At 48.7% G+C, this 18,404-nt stretch overlaps 1 protein-coding gene across 2 annotated transcripts in view; it reads left to right on the forward strand.

The window, feature by feature from the left end:
• Positions 1 to 18,404, forward strand: part of ABCA3 (ATP binding cassette subfamily A member 3) — a 59,451-nt gene that overhangs the window by 24,791 nt on the left and 16,256 nt on the right. For both annotated transcript variants that reach the window (XM_036310127.1, XM_036310126.1), the window contains 11 exons: positions 2,325 to 2,506; positions 3,756 to 3,899; positions 4,421 to 4,550; positions 4,725 to 4,879; positions 5,157 to 5,312; positions 5,594 to 5,804; positions 6,932 to 7,082; positions 9,230 to 9,328; positions 10,315 to 10,498; positions 11,314 to 11,617; positions 12,871 to 13,144. In XM_036310127.1, coding sequence (XP_036166020.1) covers positions 2,325 to 2,506; positions 3,756 to 3,899; positions 4,421 to 4,550; positions 4,725 to 4,879; positions 5,157 to 5,312; positions 5,594 to 5,804; positions 6,932 to 7,082; positions 9,230 to 9,328; positions 10,315 to 10,498; positions 11,314 to 11,617; positions 12,871 to 13,144 — 1,990 coding nt within the window. The remainder of the gene's footprint in view (positions 1 to 2,324; positions 2,507 to 3,755; positions 3,900 to 4,420; positions 4,551 to 4,724; positions 4,880 to 5,156; positions 5,313 to 5,593; positions 5,805 to 6,931; positions 7,083 to 9,229; positions 9,329 to 10,314; positions 10,499 to 11,313; positions 11,618 to 12,870; positions 13,145 to 18,404) is intronic.

Raw genomic sequence — 18,404 nt, forward strand, 5'->3', positions numbered from 1 at the left:
ATAATTCTGATGTTGGTACGCTTGAAGCTGTCCCAGAGGCTCCTTACACTATCTTCGTATTTTTTGATTCTTTTTTCATTTTGCTTTTCTGGTTGGGTGTTTTTTGCTTCTTGGTATTTCAAATCTTTGACTTGATTCTTGCGCTCCTCTGGTCTGCTGTTGGGAGTCTGTATAATGTTCTTTATTTCAGTCAGTGTATGCTTAATTTCTAGTTGGTCTTTTATCACAACATCGAGGGTCTCATTAGATTTCTTGAGGATCTCACTACATTTATCGGCGGTCTCACCAGTCTTCTTGAAGATCTCACTACATTTATCGGCGGTCTCACCAGTCTTTTCGAGGGCCTTATTAAATTTATCGGTGGCTTCTAGACAGTTCTTTAAAGACCTTAAAAGTGTGGTTTTGAACTCTATATCCAGCAGTTTGCTTTCCTCCCATTCTGTCGTTTGTGTCCTGTTTCTTTGTCTCGGCATTTTTTTACGCTTCGCTGTGTCGATAGAGTGCATTTCTGTGCTAAGTGTCCCAATTACCTGAGGTAGACACTCTTGGTGCACCCCCTTGTGGGCTTTGGGCACAGTCTTGTTGTAATTAAGCCTTGATTGTTGTAGTTATCACTAGGAGGAATTGACCTCCAGGCCAATTGGCTGTGAGAATCAGCTGTGTCTGCAGTGGGAGAACTTCTGTGCTGGAGACACCCCTCTGGGGCTAGATTTGCTTCGATGGGGCTTTGCTGCTCACTGAGTCTGCCCCCGAGTGTGTCTTTTATGGTTCCATGGAGCTGCAAACTGGATGGTCCCACTCTGACCTCTGGGCTTCCTGGCTCCTGGATCTCTAGGGAGGTGCTAATCTAGCCTTTGCCTGAGGCTATCCAGCAAAAGTCTCCCTCCAGGGCTTGAGCGGGGCGGGTCCCATGGGATCAACAGGGCGGGTTAGCAATTATGGCTGCTCTCAGTCTTGCCCTCAGAGGCTCTGCTTCTCAGTGTCCCAGTAATCGCTGCAAGCCCCACGGAGAGAAAGCTGCCCTAGGGTTCTGAGCGATGCCAGACAGTCCCGCTTCTCCCGTATGAGTCTGGGTCCCTAGAGACTTGCCTGGAGCTGGAGCTCAGAGCCTGAGACTCCCTCCCGATCGAAAACAACAACCACGCCCTCAGCCACCAGCCCGCTCCGCATGCACTCCGCACCTTAGTATTTTACTTCAGCATTGCCCCTCCTCTGAGTCTCGGTATGTTTTTCTCTTTCCTCCTAGTTGTAGAACTTCCACTCAGCCAGCCTTCCTGTGGTTCTGGATTATGTCCGTTCCGTCTTTTAGTTGTATTTTTGAAGTGGTTGTTCGAGGCAGCAAACTCCGGTGTTTACCTATGCTGCCATCTTGGTTTCCTTCAAATACTTTTTAAAAAGCCATTTACAGAGAAGAATATAACTGTATGACACCTCTCATTTTTCAAAGTTCTATACTGAATTTTCGAAAAACAGACAAATTTCTAGTTGTTTCAAAGTAAACATTGACCAAGGCCAGAGAGCAGCCATTTTCATCAGAGGTTCTAGATCCAACAGGTCGTCTGGCTCCACAGGATACCCAAGCATCGTTGGGACTGTGCTGTTGCAAAACAAGGAGAAGACAAAACACTATGAGCATCACTACATAGAGCTTTCTATGTGTCCAAAGCATTTTCCCATTTTTAAAAAGACATATGAAATGCACACTGATCCAATATTGGGCTTACCCCAAATCACATATATGTATGCGTATGTGTGTGCATAATGTATATGTGTATTATACATAAAGATATTTGTTTATGTATATGTGTTTGTGTTTGTGACAAATAGAGCAACAATTAACTGACATGCTAAACACAGGCAGCAGTCAGTCCTCACAATCAAATTTGAGCCTGTCTTGTCAGTTAATGAGCTTTTGCTGATTCTATAACATCGATTTTGTAACTTACTCTTACCTTCAAGACCTGAAGAGCCCTAGCTGGTTTGGCTCAGTGAATAGAGCGTTGACCTGCGGACTGAAGGGCACCAGGTTTGATAACAGTCAAGGGCACATGCCCAGGTTGTGAGCTCGAGCCCCAGTGTGGGGCGTGCAGGTGGCAGCCGATCAGTGATTCTCTCTCATCATGGATGTTTCTATCTCTCCTCTCCTTCCCTCTCTGAAATAAATAAAAATATATATTTTTTAAAATTATATTTAAAAACAGACCCAAAGAAAGTCATCAGATTGGCCATAAGAGCAGGAAGGGAGAAGTCATGCTGGCATTGCTGTTGGCGGGGAGAGGAGGCTGCAGGGCCATGTCAGGCTCATTTCCTGGTCTGTTTTCCAGGCACTGGCGTCCAGTGGCGAGACCTCCTGAGTCCTGTCAACGTGGACGATGACTTCTCCTTTGGGCAAGTGCTAGGCATGCTGCTGTTGGACTCTGTCCTCTACGGCCTGGTGACTTGGTATGTGGAGGCCATCTTCCCGGGGCAGTTTGGTGTGCCCCAGCCCTGGTACTTCTTCATCACGGTGAGTCCTGATGCCCCTGCTCCTCATGCTGACCAGTGGGGGGCGCAGGAAGCAGCTGATCAATGATTCTCTCTCATCATTGATGTTTCTATCTTTCTCTCCCTCTCCCTTTCTCTCTGAAATCAATGAAAATAAATAAAAGAAAATTATTTTAAAAAAGAAAGAAAAATACAGTTAATATTTTAATACTGTGGCATACCATGATTCCTAAGAACCAGTCTGATTTCAAAGTCACGTAAAACATGTGGTTTAAAACCAGTGGATTATGGTGTGCTAGAACTATTCCAGGCATTGGAAATGCACTGGGAACATAACTGTGGGTTAAACCAAGTCTCCCCTCGAAGGCGTACCTCTACAGGGAGTTCTAGGGCCCTGTTCTCACCTTACCTGTGGCCCTGTGTTACCTGTGCCCACTGGCCTCCCTCGAGTGTGGGGCATGGGTACGGTTTGTGGTTAGTCTTACCCCTCACACAGCCTGTCCCTGTGATAGCCAGACAGAGGGTGAGAGTCATCCCCTAGACAGGGCGGGGCGGGGCGGGGCTTCCTCATAGCAGAGGGAGGCCTGGCCCTTTGGCTCCTCCTATATAGTTCATGCGCTTCTGTGTAGGTGAGTAAGGGTGCAGTTGAGGGTGTGAAGACACAGCCTCCTTCATGTTCTGTGCCAGTGGTTCTCAAGCTGTGGGTCACGACCCCTTTGGCGGTTGAACGACCCTTTCACAGGGGTTGCTTAAGACCATCCTGCATATCAGATATTTGCATTACGATTCATAACAGTAGCAACATTACAGTTATGAAGTAGCAACGAAAATAATTTTATGGTTGGGTCACAACATGAGGAACTGTATTTAAAGGGCCAGAAGGTTGAGAACCGCTGTCTATCCTGACATCACTCTGGGCTGGAACATCCAGTAACCTGTCTGTATTAAATGTCACTGTTTGCTTTTCCTCCGTGTCACATCTGAGTGGATATGATATGACAATATGCGTGTGAGTTGTCGTCATGCCATATGGCAGATTAGGAAGCTGAGGCTGAGTGCTTCCCAGGAGTAGAGAGTGGGGGGCTGTGCTGGATCCTGACCCAGCCCTGGGGCTCTAAGCAGCGTCTCCTGTGCGCAGCCTTGTGGGCGGGAAGACCGGGGCCTGACTGCTGCCTGCCTTTAGCATGTCAGTTCATTGTTGCTCTATTTGTCACAAACACAATGACTTGACATGAATCAGCCATCTGAGACCCGTCTGCTTTCCAATCTAGCCCTCGTATTGGTGCGGGCACCCGAGAACGGTTTTAGGGAAAGAGGAGGAAGACCACGACCCTGAGAAAGCCCTCAAGACAGAGTACTTTGAAGCTGAGCCAGAGAACCTGGTGGCCGGGATCAAGATCAAGCACATATCCAAGGTGTCACACCCTGTGGGGACAGGCAGGGAAGGGGGACTTCGGAGTCACGGGTGGTAAGACCTGCTGCCTTGCCTCTGGCTCTCTCCAAGCTGGTGCCTGTCCTCTGGGCCTGTTGCCTCCTGGATCCTCGGGGCTGCTCTCTGACCAGCTCTCCCAGGCGCTGGCCACCACTCAGACGCTGCGTCCCCAGGGCCCAGTGTGGAGACGCGGGGTTGAGTCAGTAATGCATGCCACTGCGCAGACTTAACCTCTCAGCAGCTTTGCAGTGAGTGACGCGGTGCTGGCTGCACAGTGGTGCCTTGGCCTCACAAGCCTTTGATGCCAGACACCAGGGATGTTGGGGAGCTGTTGGGGGTGGAGGAGTCAGAGAACAGCGGGAGGCAGCATGGCCACTAGTCAGCACTCTGTCCGAAACTTCCGCCTCTCTGCCTGCTGAATAGTGATGGTGGGAGTGGGAGGGACCCATGGAGCGAGTTCCTGAGGGCCCCTGAAGTCCAGGGCCGCCTCTGCCTTTCCTGCAGGTGTTCAGAGTGGGGAACAAGGGCAAGGCAGCCGTCAAAGACCTGAACCTGAACCTGTATGAGGGGCAGATCACTGTCCTACTCGGCCACAATGGTGCAGGAAAGACTACCACCCTCTCAATGCTCACAGGTGAGGGGCCACATGGCCACCATGGCAGGAGCAGTGTGACCAGCAAACCGCTCACAGGCCAGTCCTTGGGTGAACTGAGGCAAAACTGCAAGGACATGGCAAGGCCGTTGCGCCTCGTGCTGGCTGGCAGGGTATCCGCTGAACCTAAGCCTTTGGTCTTCTCCTTGGCTGCAGGTCTTTTTCCCCCAACCAGTGGGCGGGCATATATCAACGGGTATGAGATTTCACAAGACATGGCTCAGATCCGGAAAAGCCTGGGCCTTTGCCCGCAGCACGACGTCCTGTTTGACAACCTGACAGTAGCAGAGCACCTGTACTTCTATGCTCAGGTGAGCCGCAGGGCATGGGATTCAGAGGTTGTCCTTGTCATATTTGTTCCTTAGTCCGCATGCTTGAGTTCCCCAGGCAGCCAGCTGAGCCCTTAGCCTCCCGGCAAACCAGACCTGCTCCGTGGAGCCCTCCCATACACTTGGAGCAGGGGAGGTGGGAGGGAAGCCAGGGCTGGGAGGCCCACACATGAAAGGATGAGACAATGCCAAGGCTAAGGGGTTCACTGGATGGCCCCTCAGAAGCCCCTGTCGAACCCTCTGTTCCCTGCTATTTCAGCTGAAAGGCTTGTCCCGCCAGAAGTGCCCTGAAGAAGTCAAACAGATGCTGCACATCCTCGGTCTGGAGGACAAGCGGGACTCACGGAGCAGGTTCCTGAGCGGGGGGATGAAGCGCAAGCTGTCCATCGGCATCGCCCTCATCGCGGGCTCCAAGGTACAGGGCAGCGGGCCCGACCTCCTGAAGGACACGGCCAGGGCCCCCATATGCGATGAACAAACACTTGGGGCAGTGGGCCCAGAGGCGTTGCCCTCTAGCTCCCACTCGGCCTGGGCTGGCTGCTGGCTCCGCAGCCGTGGCTCAGAAACCCTGGCCCTGGACACCCTGTATGGGCAGTTAGGCAAGGGCGGTCCTGCTGCGTCTTTGTGGACTTGAGCTGCATGGGCCGAGGATACGGCCAGCCCAGACCTGTTCCCAGGCTGTGCCTCGCCCTCCAGGTCCTGATGCTGGATGAGCCCACCTCGGGCATGGACGCCATCTCCAGAAGGGCCATCTGGGACCTCCTTCAGCAGCAGAAAAGTGACCGCACCATCCTGCTGACCACCCACTTCATGGATGAGGCCGACCTGCTCGGGGACCGCATCGCCATCATGGCCAAGGGGGAGCTGCAGTGCTGCGGGTCTTCGCTGTTCCTCAAACAGAAATATGGTGAGTGGCCGAGGGTGGGAAGTGGGCTGGGTAGACCAACCTATAGGTTGGTCTATATGTGGTCAGTGTCACTGACCCAGTGTGCTGAACAAAGTGCCCACTGTTGCCTTGGCCGGCGTTCTCAGTGGTTAGAGTGTTGGCCTATCCACCAAAGGGTTGTGGGTTCGATCCCTGGCCCCAGTATGGGTGCGTGTGGGAGGCAACCAATCCATGTGTCTCTATCACATCTCTCTCTCTCTCCCTCCCTCCCTTCCACTTTCTCTAAAAATCAGTAAAAAAATATCCTCGAGTGATAGGCCCCCGAGATCCGTCAGGGAGAGGCCTTCCCTAGACTTCTGTCTGCTACGTCTGGGTGGAGACCCGAGGCCCCAGGCAGAGGGGATTGTAAGAGTGGAGAGGGAGGGAAGTGGAGCAGATTGTCTTGATTGGATTAGAACAACCACCAGTCATGGTCAATGGAATAGCAGTTGAGAATCAGGGCTGCCCAGAGCAGCAGTGCTCTTGGAGAGGCCACGCCGTGTGCCAGTATTGCAGCTCTCACACCAGCAAGTGGCCTATGACATGGTCCAGGGCTGGTGGGTCGCATGTGGAATCAGGATCCTCCTTGCTATGTCGGCATGATTTTCCTCAAGGGCAGCTCATGTCCAGTGTGCCAGGTCCCATCCACATTCTGCCAGCGGGAAGGAGCAAAGACAGAAGACAAGATACCTCAGGAGTTGGATACCTTCCTTCTGTGGCTCCCCCTGCTCAGCACACAGTCCTGTCAAGTAGATGGTGACCCAGTGTAGTCACCATCAGGCTGGTGGAGACTGGATGGCCTCCGTCCTGGGGTTCCATTACTGAGAAAGCAAGGTTCTTGGGGATAGTATCTACCACAGCCTCTGAGACTTGAAGTCTGAAGTCTGGCTTGGTTTCACCTCCTTATCATGCTTAGCTCCCACTTTTTCCAGCATCTCTTCCCAGCTAGGGAGCAGGAGGCAAACCCTCAGGATAGCTCTGAGGAGTTCTGAGAGGACCCCTGCTCTCCAGCCCCTTTCCCATGAGCCTGCCATGGTCCTGAGCCTGAGGACCTGGGTAGGCCCAGAAACATGGGCGACAGCCTCCTGTGGGGCTCCGCTGTGCTGCAGGTGCAGGCTACCACATGACGCTGGTGAAGGAACCTCACTGCAACCCAGAGAGCATCTCCCGGCTCGTCTACCACCACATCCCCAACGCCTCCCTGGAGAGCAGTGCCGGAGCGGAGCTGTCGTTCATTCTTCCCAAGGAGAGCACGCACAGGTACGTGTCCCGAGAGCGCGCACGTGCGGATCAGAGAATGGGGCTCAGTGGGCTGTGAGGGCTCCAGGCTCAGAGTCACCCGCCCTGCACCTGTCAGGCCTGGCCAGTGGGCATCTCTCAGGTCCTGGGCCTGTGACAGTCAGCACAGTGAGCATGGCGATTCTGCTTGCTGGGCCCAGGGTGCCAGGCCTCCCTGTGCAGTGGAGCTGGGGGAAACACACTCATATCTGAGAAGCAAAAAAGTGTCTTACTCATCAAAGGGGAGCTCAGTGCATCGCTCACACCGGGTGAAGCATGCACAACAACCCATCCAGAGTTCTCTGTGGAATTGCGAATTTGTATGTCTTCTTGGTCTTAGAATTTGAGTCACAGACACATGCCTCATAAACAGTGCAGACTACCAGGGTGGGGAGGTAAAAAACCAAACTTGATTCACATTCTGAAACTTTGGGACATAAATCATAAAAGTACTTTTAATCTTGCTACAAGCCCGATTGAGTAATGTGGGGTTTTTTGTTGTTGTTTTTAATGTTTTTATTGATTTCAGAGAGGAAGGGGGAGAGAGTCAGAAACACCAACGATGAGAGAGAATCATTGATCGGCTGCCTCCTGCACTGGGGATCGAGCCCGCAACCCAGGCATATGCCCGTGACCAGAATCGAACTCAGGACCCTTCAGTCCACAGGCTGATACTCTATCCACTGAGCCAAACCAGCTAGGGCCTTCCTGGTTTTTCAGCCTTGCTTTTTCTGCATATTATGTGTTCATATCTCTTTCTTATTTATCAGTCAGAGTGTTTTATATGTAGTTGACCCTTGGACAACGCAAAGCTTAGGGGCACTGATTCCCCTACCCCTGCACATTAAAAAATCCACATATAAATTTTGACTCCCCAAAAGCTTAGCTACTAATAATAGCCTACTGTTTACCAAAAGCCTTACCGATAACAAAGAGTCAGTAAACTCGTGTTTTTTCTGTTATATGTATTGTACTGTACTTGTACAACAAAATAAGCTAGAGAAAAGGAAATGTCAATAAGAAAATCAGAAGGAAGAGAAAATACATTTATAGTACTGTATTTTTTATTTTATTTTATTTTTCTTAGAGAGAGGAAGGGAGAGAGAAACATCAATATGAGAGAGAAACATTGATCTGCTGCCTCCTATATGCACCCCAACTGGGGACCAAACCTGACCAGGAATTGAACCTGTCGCCTTTTGACGTACGGGGTACGCTCCAACCAACTGAGCCACACCGGCCAGGGCTATGTTTTGTTTTTTAATTTGCCTGTAGTGGACCCATTAATATCATGTTGATAATTAATATCAACCATTTTTGTTGCAACTTTTCCAATTTTGTAGTTGCCTAATTTTGTGAGATTTTTTTCCATACAGATACGTTACATTTATTTTTTTTAATTTTATGTTTTGTTTTGTTTTATTGCTGTTAGAGGGGTAGGGAGAGGGAGAGGGAGAAAGAAACATTGATTGGTTGCCTCCTGTACCAGGAATTCAACCTGCAATCCCTGCATTTACTCAGACTGAAAATTGAACCAGCAACCCTTCGGTGCACAGGATGACAATCCAGCCAACCTAGCCGCACGGGCCAGGGCAGCTACTTTACATTTAATGGGTTATATCTTCTCCCTTGTGATTTCTTTTTAGAGAGAATTGTCCTTGCCCTGCAATCAAATAAATATTCACCATTGCTTTTGGTTGGTTTTATGATCTCATGTAGGTGTATACTATTAAAGAATGCCTTTGTACACGTTACATGGAAACAAAGGGGGGGTCAGGGAACCCTGGCTGGATGGCTCAATTGGTTAGATCATCGCCATATATGCCAAAGTTGTGGATTTGATCCCTGGTCAGAGCACATAAGTGGAACAACAAATCTCTCTTCTCTCTCTTTTTCTCTCTCCCTCCCTCCCTCCCTCCTCCCCTCCTCCCCTCCCTCCTCTCTCACTCTCAAGTCAATTTTTTTAAAGGCAGGAAACAAAACCTGACTTCCTTTTTTTTTTTTGAGATGGTATTTCAAGGAGCTCACTTCTTTTGCCCCTCCCCCACACTACACGGGGGTGATTATTTAGGAATGAAGTATCTGGAACATCATTGAGAAGGGACTCATCACTCCAGGTCTTTTTTCAGGTTTGAAAGTCTTTTTGCTAAACTGGAGAAGAAGCAGAAGGAGCTGGGCATTGCCAGCTTTGGGGCCTCTGTGACTACCATGGAGGAAGTCTTCTTACGGTCAGTAAGTGTGTCTAGGACTCAGCAATGGGGATGATTTTTCCCCACTGCTATTTGCTTATTTAATGATATTGTTTGTAATATCTTGTAGAATTGAACCAGAAATCAGAATTATAATTTGTGAGTGGATGGTTTTTTTAGAATGATAAAGCAGTCCTCTCAATTATATCTCTAACACCCACCTGAGGGTGGACATATGCCTGGGGTGGAAGCAGGGCAGTGGGCCAGCTATCAGAGCCCGAGTTCGAATCATGACTCTGTTATCAAGACCACGTGAACTCAGTGAGGTTTCTGACATGCACTGCAATTCAGAAAGCGGAGAGCAGCTGTGCTCCGATCCTGTTGGGAGTGTGTACGCTTCCCCTGGGGTCTCTCTCCTGGCAACAGCAAGTTTGCCAAACTCCTCTCAGGTTTAGACAGTAGTCCAGAGCATGCCTCCACCCCTAATGGAGATGTGAAGTTTAGCATTCAGACCTTCAGAACTGCAGGGTGAGCTCGATATGACTGACGCATGCATCAGACATTTGTTGAGTGCTTATTTGACAGATACAGTGTTAAGAACTAGAGATGCAAAGAAATAGAATGTGAGGTAGGGATTTCTCCTTGAGGGCCCATGCCTAGAGCAGGCAACAGAATAAGTGAAGGTAAACACAGTGTAGCTGTCATGACCCAAGCCTCCTTGTGTCCCCTGGGACAGCCCTGATTATAAATGCTGAACTTGATCAGGCTCCCCAAGAGACCAGGATCCCCATGAGCAGGGTCTCTGTCTGCTTGTCTTTCTCTCCTGGACTTTCCTTGCTGCAATAGCTGGTGTTCTGGAGGTATTTACTGATGATTGAATGCATGCACAGACCAGCCAAAGAAGCTGATGGCATTCTATTTTAGTGCCTCTGACAATCTCCCTCTTTTCCCCTCCTCTGCTTCCTTTCTCCGTGGAACAATAGCTTCTCCCTCCCTTATGACCAGGCCTCGTGTGTTTGGTGCAGGGTCGGTAAGCTGGTAGACACCAGCATGGACATCCAGGCCATCCAGCTGCCTGCCCTGCAGTACCAGCACGAGAGGCGGGCAAGCGATTGGGCACTGGACAGCAACCTGTGTGGGACAATGGACCCAACTGACGGCATTGGCGCCCTGATTGAGGATTGCACCGCCATCAAGCTCAACACAGGGGTGAGTGCTGGGGCCTGGAGCCAGGCAGTGCAGGAGGATTGAGAGACCCCTAAGTCCCACGTGCTAAGGGTCCATGAGGGTAGATGTGGACTTCGGGAGGGTCAATGTGCCAGGAAGAGGGTAGATTACAGCTCGTGCTCCCACGGGTTGGCAAAGAGAAGGAAAACGTGAGCATTTTTATTGAGCAGTTGTAATTTCTTGACCTTCTAACTTGGCCCCTTAGGAATAAGAGTGAATTTTTGCTTATGATGCTGACAATGCTCCCTTCACCAAGATCTTGACGTGTGCCAGCATTTGATGAGGTAGAAGCAGCACTGGTTCCATTTTATGGATAGAAAACAGAGGCCTGGGCCAAGGTTGCATGGTCAGCATGCGGCAGACCTGGGGACTGGTTCCTGTGACACTCCCCACACTTAGGAAGCCAGTTAAGAGGTGAAGCTGGGGGATATGGGCAGCTGAGGGACTTATTTTTTTCTGTAAGCGCAGCCGGTGTCCTCATACCAGTAGCAAGGGGAGGCTGAGGCCTCAGCGGGAGAACTGTGGGACCACAGCCAGTCCCCTAATTCCCGTGACAAGGAAACAGTGCCTGCCCTGCCTCCATGGCTGTTGCAAGACCCCCTGAGGCTCATATCAGGACCTGCAGGGACACGAACACACGTGTCCTGCATGTCACTGACTGAGCCCTGCAAGAAGTTCAGGGGCCCCAGGGCACAATGTCAGCCAAAGGCCCCAGGCTCACATGGGAACCATGCCTGCTGCTGGTCAGATGCTGGCTCCCGAGTGGCAGCCGTGTCACCTCGTCTCCTCTGCTGCAGCTCACCCTCTACTGCCAGCAGTTCTTGGCCATGTTCCTAAAGAAGGCCACATACAGCTGGCGGGAGTGGAAGATGGTGGCGGCCCAGGTGCTGGTCCCTGTGATGTCCATCACCCTAGCCCTCCTGGCCATCAACTACTCCTCCGAGATCTTTGACGACCCCATCCTGAAGCTCACCTTGGGCGAGTACGGCAGGACTGTTGTGCCCTTCTCGGTGCCTGGGACCTCTCGGCTGGACCAGCAGCTAGCTGAGCACCTGAAGGACATGCTGCAGGCTGAGGGCCAGGAGCCTCGGGAGGTGCTGGGTAAGGGGCATCCCTGGGGCTCAGGACCCAAGCGGCACGAGTAGAGAGCTGTAGAGATTTGGGGTCGTTAGTTCTTCTTTGGCCTGTGCACCATAGGCCCCCTTGCTCCCCCACCCACCCCACCCCATCATGACACCCAGAAATGCCTCCAGACATGCCAGGTCTCCCCTGGGGGAGAAGATGGTTGCACTGAGTCAGAAGAAGACGTAAGACAGCATCTCTAGGGCCAAATTTTGTCCAAGGGGTCATTTCCTGAAGTTTTATACTTAGGCCCATTCAAAGGAAATGTGAAACTTCCATGATCTTTACATTGCCCTTTCTTTGTTGCTGGCTGGTCACAGTATGCGTTAATGTGACACAGTGTTTTCTTCCATCATCCTAAAACCAAAGCCATCCCATGTCCCCAGGGGTGGCAGTTGGACGCTGCCATGGGTTTGGAGCTGGCATCACTCTAGTGACATGGACTATGCTTGAAGGTTTGCTCCCCTCACTGCTCCCCTCCCACTTCCTGGCCAGCTACTTTGAGATTCAGTATACTGAATGGTCACCAAATCTTGGCAGGAATTCATTTATTCTGTAGCTATGTGAATGGGCAGCCTAGAATGGGCTGGCACTGTGCTGGGCACTGTGCTGGGCAGGAGCTCCTGCAGCCCAGAGTCCCCACTTGGCCCCGCCAGTGACTGTGACCCTGACTAGCCCCATTGAAACAGTGGTGGGTGCCCCTCTTTGTCACCCCATGTGCCCCCAGCCTGACCCAAAGATTGTGGGGCTCTCATGGTGCACAGTGGCTCTGGGGATTCAGGACGCTGCCATAGTCCATCTGGAAGGTTCAATTGCCTGCTCCCTGGTGGAGTGTGGGGCCTTTAGTTTCTGACCACCTCACGGCGTGGTGTTGTACACTGTACTCAAAAACACCTGACCGAGGTAATGACAGCAGGCCTTATGGAAACCAGTGTAAATATCAGTACTAGGGTTCACTGATGTGTCCCTATTCCCTTGCTGACCCTTGGGTCCTGCGATATAGGTGGCATCACTGTACCCATTTTACAGCTGAGTGAGAGGCAAGACAAGAGCAGTGAGCCTGCAGGCAGGGTGGAACAGCCTGTGTGTAGGGTGGACAGGCCATGGACAGTTTCTGTGCGCCTGGAAGGTTGTGTGTCTTTCCCTTGGCTCCTCCAGGCTTTCAGAACTCCCCAGAGCGTGGGCCATGGGCACCAGTTGTCCACACTGCTGACTCTGCCATTGTCCCCCAGGTGACCTGGAGGAGTTCCTGATTTTCAGGGCCTCGGTGGAGGGGGGAGGCTTTAACGAGCGGTGCCTGGTGGCAGCATCCTTCAGAGATGTCGGCGAGCGGACAGTCATCACCGCCCTATTCAACAACCAGGCATACCACTCCCCGGCCACCGCGCTGGCCATTGTGGACAACCTCCTATTCAAGCTGCTGTGTGGCCCTCGGGCCTCCATCACAGTCTCCAACTACCCGCAGCCCCGGAGTGCACTGCAGGCCGCCAAGGACCAGTTCAACGAGTATGTGCACTGCCCCACCATCCCTGTGCCCCGTCAGGACTCCATCCCCATCAGATCAGACCCCTGCCTCCTCCTGTCAGGACCATTCGTCAGAACTGACCGCCTCAGCACTGCCTGGGCCACCAAGGGCCATGGAGGTGGATGAAGCATAGTTTATGCCCTCAGGAAGCTTCGAGTTCTTGGCGGGGAATCCTTGCCCCATATCTTTCTCAGCTCCCCTTACCCACCCTTGACTTGGGTAGCAGATAAGGTGTTGAGTCTCTGTGCCACACACACTGAGGTCCCTGCAGGGAGCTCCTGAAGATGTAGAGGGTAGCCATGCCCTCTTCCCAAATCTGCACCCCGCTCCTCCCAGCCACTGTCCCCAGGGAATCCCAGCACACACTCGTGCTCAGGGCATTCCTGGCTGTGTGTGTGAGCCAAGACAGCAGAACGCAGCAAGACCAAGTGTTCTTGCTTCTTGATGGCGAGTCAGGGAGCCCAGGAGGCGTTTCTCTCCTTAGGCCTTGTCATGCCATCATGTGTGTCGGACTCTCAGCCGCATCCCTGTCACGGAGCCCCCAAACCTCTGGGACCATCCAGAGGAAGCCAAGAAAATCAGTTAATTTCAGAACAGTCACTCCACTTCAGGGCAGCTTATTAATGGGGGAGAGAGGTTCATCTGCATCCTCCATTCTAGACTGGGACCTGGGCCTTACCATATCTTCCTCTCCCTCTGATACCTCCCATTTCCACCCCAAAAGAAGAGACACAGTGGCAGTCACTTGCTCTCCTTGGTATATCAGAAACAGACCAGCACAAGGTAAATACTTGTGATGGAGCAGACGGCAGGGCTTTGAAATGATACCCAATGGGGAAGGGCTTCCCCTCGATGGAGACATCAGGAAGAAACGGGCTTATGGGGCCTTCAGGCCCGGGCAGGTCATCGGCAGCTGCAGGCAGGGGCTGTGCTGGAGCACCTAGAGGGGGCAGCTGCCTCCTGGTGGCTCCAAACTAGGAGACCCAGAGGTCAGGCTGAGTAGGTCCAAGCGTAGTATGCTAAGAGTGGGCCAGGCAGCAGGAATTGTTGTTTTAACAGCTTAGGAAATATAATACAACTACCATACAGTATCCCTGTTTGTAGTACAATTGTATGATTATTGGTATATTCACAGAATCAGGGAGCCCTCATCACAATGTAATTTTTCAGTATATGAAATATAGCATTATGGTAGTCTCAGGTGTACAACATCATGATTTGATACATGTATTGGGAAATGGTTGGCCACAATAAGTCTAGTTAATATCTGTCACCATACATAGTTACAAATATTTTTTCTTTTTAAAATATTTCTTTATTGATTTCGGAGAGGAAGAGAGAGGGAGAGAGAGATAGAAACATCAATGATGAGAGAGAATCACTGATTGGCTGCTTCTTGCACTCCCCCTACTGGGGATCGAGCCCGCAACCTGGGACCCTTCAGTCCGCAGGTTGACGCTCTGTCCACTGAGCCAAACCAGCTAGGGCTCAAATACTTTTTCTTGTGATAAGAACTTTTAAGATTTACTCTCTCACAGCTTTAAAATATGTAATACAGTATTATGCGCTATGGTCACCATACTGTACATGACATCCCCATGACATATATTTAATAACTGGAAGCTTGTACTTTTGGACCCCCTTCCCCCATTTCGCCCATGCCCCACCTCTCGCAACAACAGTCTGTCCTCTGTATCTATGAGTTTTGTTAATTTGGGGTTTTGTGGGGCTTTTTTTTTTTTTTTTTTTCAGATAAGTGAGATCATACAGTATTTGTCTTTCTCTATCTGTCTTATTTCACTTAGCATCGTCCCTCCAGGTCTATTCGTGTTGTCACAAATGGCAGGATTTCTTTCATTGTTGTGGCTGAATAACACTGAGATTTATATTGCATTTCCCTTATCCGTTCCCCCATTGATGGACACTGAGGTGGTTTCTGGGTCTTGGCTATTACAAATAATGCTGCTGTGAACATGGGATGCAGCTGTCTTCTCAAGTTAGTGTTTTTATTTCCTTCGTGTAAATACCCAGAGGAATTGCTGGATCATACAGTAGTTCTACTTTTCATTTTTCTTTTTTTTTTTTAAGCATCATATACATGAATGTTTATTCTTTATTCTTTTTTTTTTAATTTTTATTGCTTAAAGTATTACAAAGGGTATTACATATGTGTCCATTTTATCCCCCCGCCCTAGACAGTCCCCTAGCCTCCCCTATCCCCCAATGTCTTATGTCCACTGGTTATGCTTATATGCATGCATACAAGTCCTTTGGTTGATCTCTTACCCCCCTACCTCCTGCCCCGCAACCCTCCCCGGCCTTCCTGCTGCAGTTTGACAATCTGTTTGAGGCAGCTCTGCCTCTGTATCTATTATTGTTCAAAAGTTTATAATGGTCTCTATTATCCATGAATGAGTGAGATCATGTGGTATTTTTCCTTCATTGACTGGCTTATTTCACTTAGCATAATGCTCTCCAGTTCCATCCATGACGTTGCAAATGGTAAGAGTTCCTTCCTTTTTAGAGCAGCATAGTATTCCATCGTGTAGATGTACCACAGTTTTCTAATCCATTCATCTACTGATGGGCACTTAGGCTGTTTCCAGATCTTAGCTATGGTGAATTGTGCTGCTATGAACATAGGGGTGCATATATCCTTTCTGATTGGTGTTTCTGGTTTCTTGGGATATATTCCTAGAAGTGGGATCACAGGGTCAAATGGGAGTTCCATTTTCAGTTTTTTAAGGAAACTCCATACTGTCTTCCATAGTGGCTGCACCAGTCTGCATTCCCACCAGCAGTGCACAAGTGTTCCTTTTTCTCCACATCCTCTCCAGCACTTGTCCTTTGTTGATTTGTTGATGATAGCCAGTCTGACAGGTGTGAGATGGTACCTCATTGTTGTTTTGATTTGCATCTCTCGGGTGATTAGTGACTTTGAGCATGTTTTCATATGTCTCTTGGCTTTCTGAATGTCCTCTTTTGAAAGGTGTCTATTTAGGTCCTTTGCCCATTTTTTTATTGGATTGTTTATCTTCCTTTTGTTAAGTTGTATGAGTTCCCTATAAATTTTGGAGATTAGGCCCTTATCAGATATGACATTGGCAAATATGTTTTCCCACACAGTGGGTTTTCTCGTTGTTTTGTTGATGGTTTCTTTTGCTGTGCAGAAGCTTTTTATTTTGATGTAGTCCCATTTGTTCATTTTCTCTTTCGTTTCAAGTGCCCTAGGAGCTGTATCAGTGAAGAAATTGCTTCGGCATATGTCTGAGATTTTGTTGCCTTTGGATTCTTCTAGAATTTTTATGGTTTCCTGTCGTACATTTAAGTCCTTTATCCATTTTGAGTTTATTTTTGTGTATGGTGTAAGTTGGTGGTCTAGTTTCATTTTCTTGCATATATCTGTCCAATTTTCCCAACACCATTTATTGAAGAGACTATCTTGGCTCCATTGTATGTTCTTGCCTCCTTTGTCAAATATTAATTGAGCATATTGGTTCGGGCCGATTTCTGGGCTCTCTATTCTATTCCATTGATCTATATGCCTATTCTTGTGCCAGTACCAGGCAGTTTTGAGAACAGTGGCTTTGTAATACATCTTGATATCTGGTATTGAGATCCCACCTACTTTGGTCTTTTTCAGGATTGCTGCAGCTATTTGGGGTCTTTTTTTATTCCAGATGAATTTTTGGAGAGTTCGTTCTAGATCTCTGAAGTATGCCATTGGTATTTTAATGGGAAGTGCATTGAATTTATAGATTGCTTTGGGTAGTATGGACATTTTAATGATGTTGATTCTACCAATCCATGAACACGGTATGTTCTTCCATCTGTTTATGTCTTCCTCTATATCATTTTTCAACGTCCTGTAGTTTTCTGAGTAGAGGTCTTTTACCTCTTTAGTTAAGTTTATTCCTAGGTAGCTTAATTTTTTTGGTGCGATGGTAAACGGGATTGTTTTTATAATCTCTCTTTCTGAAAGTTCACTATTGGTGTATAGAAATGCCTCGGATTTCTTGGGGTTAATTTTGTATCCTGCTACATTGCCAAATTCATGTATTAAGTCCAGTAGCTTTTTGATGGAGTCTCTAGGGTTTTGTATGTATAATATCATGTCGTCTGCAAATAAGGACAGTTTTACTTCCTCTTTTCCAATTTGGATGCCTTTTATTTCTTCTTCTTGCCGAATTGCAATGGCTAACACTTCCAGTACTATGTTGAAGAGGAGTGGTGAGAGGGGGCATCCCTGTCTTGTTCCTGTTCTTAGGGGGAATGGTGTTAGTTTTTGTCCATTGAGTATGATGTTGGCTGTGGGCCTGTCATATATGGCTTTTATTATGTTGAGGTATGATCCTTCTACTCCCACCTTGCTGAGAGCTTTTATCAAAAATGGGTGTTGAATTTTGTCAAATGCTTTTTCTGCATCAATTGATATGACCATGTGGTTTTTTTCTTTCAATTTGTTTATGTGATGTATCACGTTTATTGATTTGCGGATATTGTACCATCCTTGCATCCCTGGGATAAATCCTACTTGGTCATGGTGTATGATCTTTCTGATGTACTGCTGGATCCGATTTGCTAAGATTTTGTTGAGGATTTTGGCATCTATGTTCATGAGGGATATTGGCCTGTAATTCTCTTTCATTGTGTTGTCTTTACCTGGTTTTGGTATTAGGGTGATGCTGGCTTCATAGAATGAGCTTGGAAGTGTTCCTTCCTCTTGAATTTTTTGTAGTAGTCTGAGGAGGATAGGTTTCAGTTCTTCCTTGAATGTTTGGTAAAACTCCCCTGTGAAGCCGTCTGGTCCTGGGCTTTTGTTTGCTGGAAGCTTTTTGATGACTGCTTCAATTTCTTCCATAGTTATTGGCCTGTTGAGATTTTTAGATTCTTCCTGATTGAGTTTTGGAATGTTGTATTTTTCTAGGAATTTGTCCATTTCCTCCAGGTTGTCTAGTTTGTTGGAGTAGAGCTGTCCATAGTATTTTTTAACAATCATTTGTATTTCTGTGGGGTCTGTTGTTATTTCGCCTCTATCGTTTCTGATTTTGTTTATTTGGGTCCTCTCTCTTTGCTTCTTGGTGAGTCTGGCTAGAGGTTTGTCAATCTTGTTTATCCTTTCAAAGAACCAGCTCTTGGTTTCATTGATTTTCTGTATTGTTTTTTTGGTCTCTATGTCATTTATTTCTGCTCTAATCTTTATTATCTCCTTCCTTCTGCTCACTCTGGGGTTTTCTTGTT

This window comes from Myotis myotis, unplaced genomic scaffold, assembly GCF_014108235.1.
Source record: "Myotis myotis isolate mMyoMyo1 unplaced genomic scaffold, mMyoMyo1.p scaffold_m19_p_5, whole genome shotgun sequence".
Lineage (NCBI taxonomy): Eukaryota > Metazoa > Chordata > Mammalia > Chiroptera > Vespertilionidae > Myotis > Myotis myotis.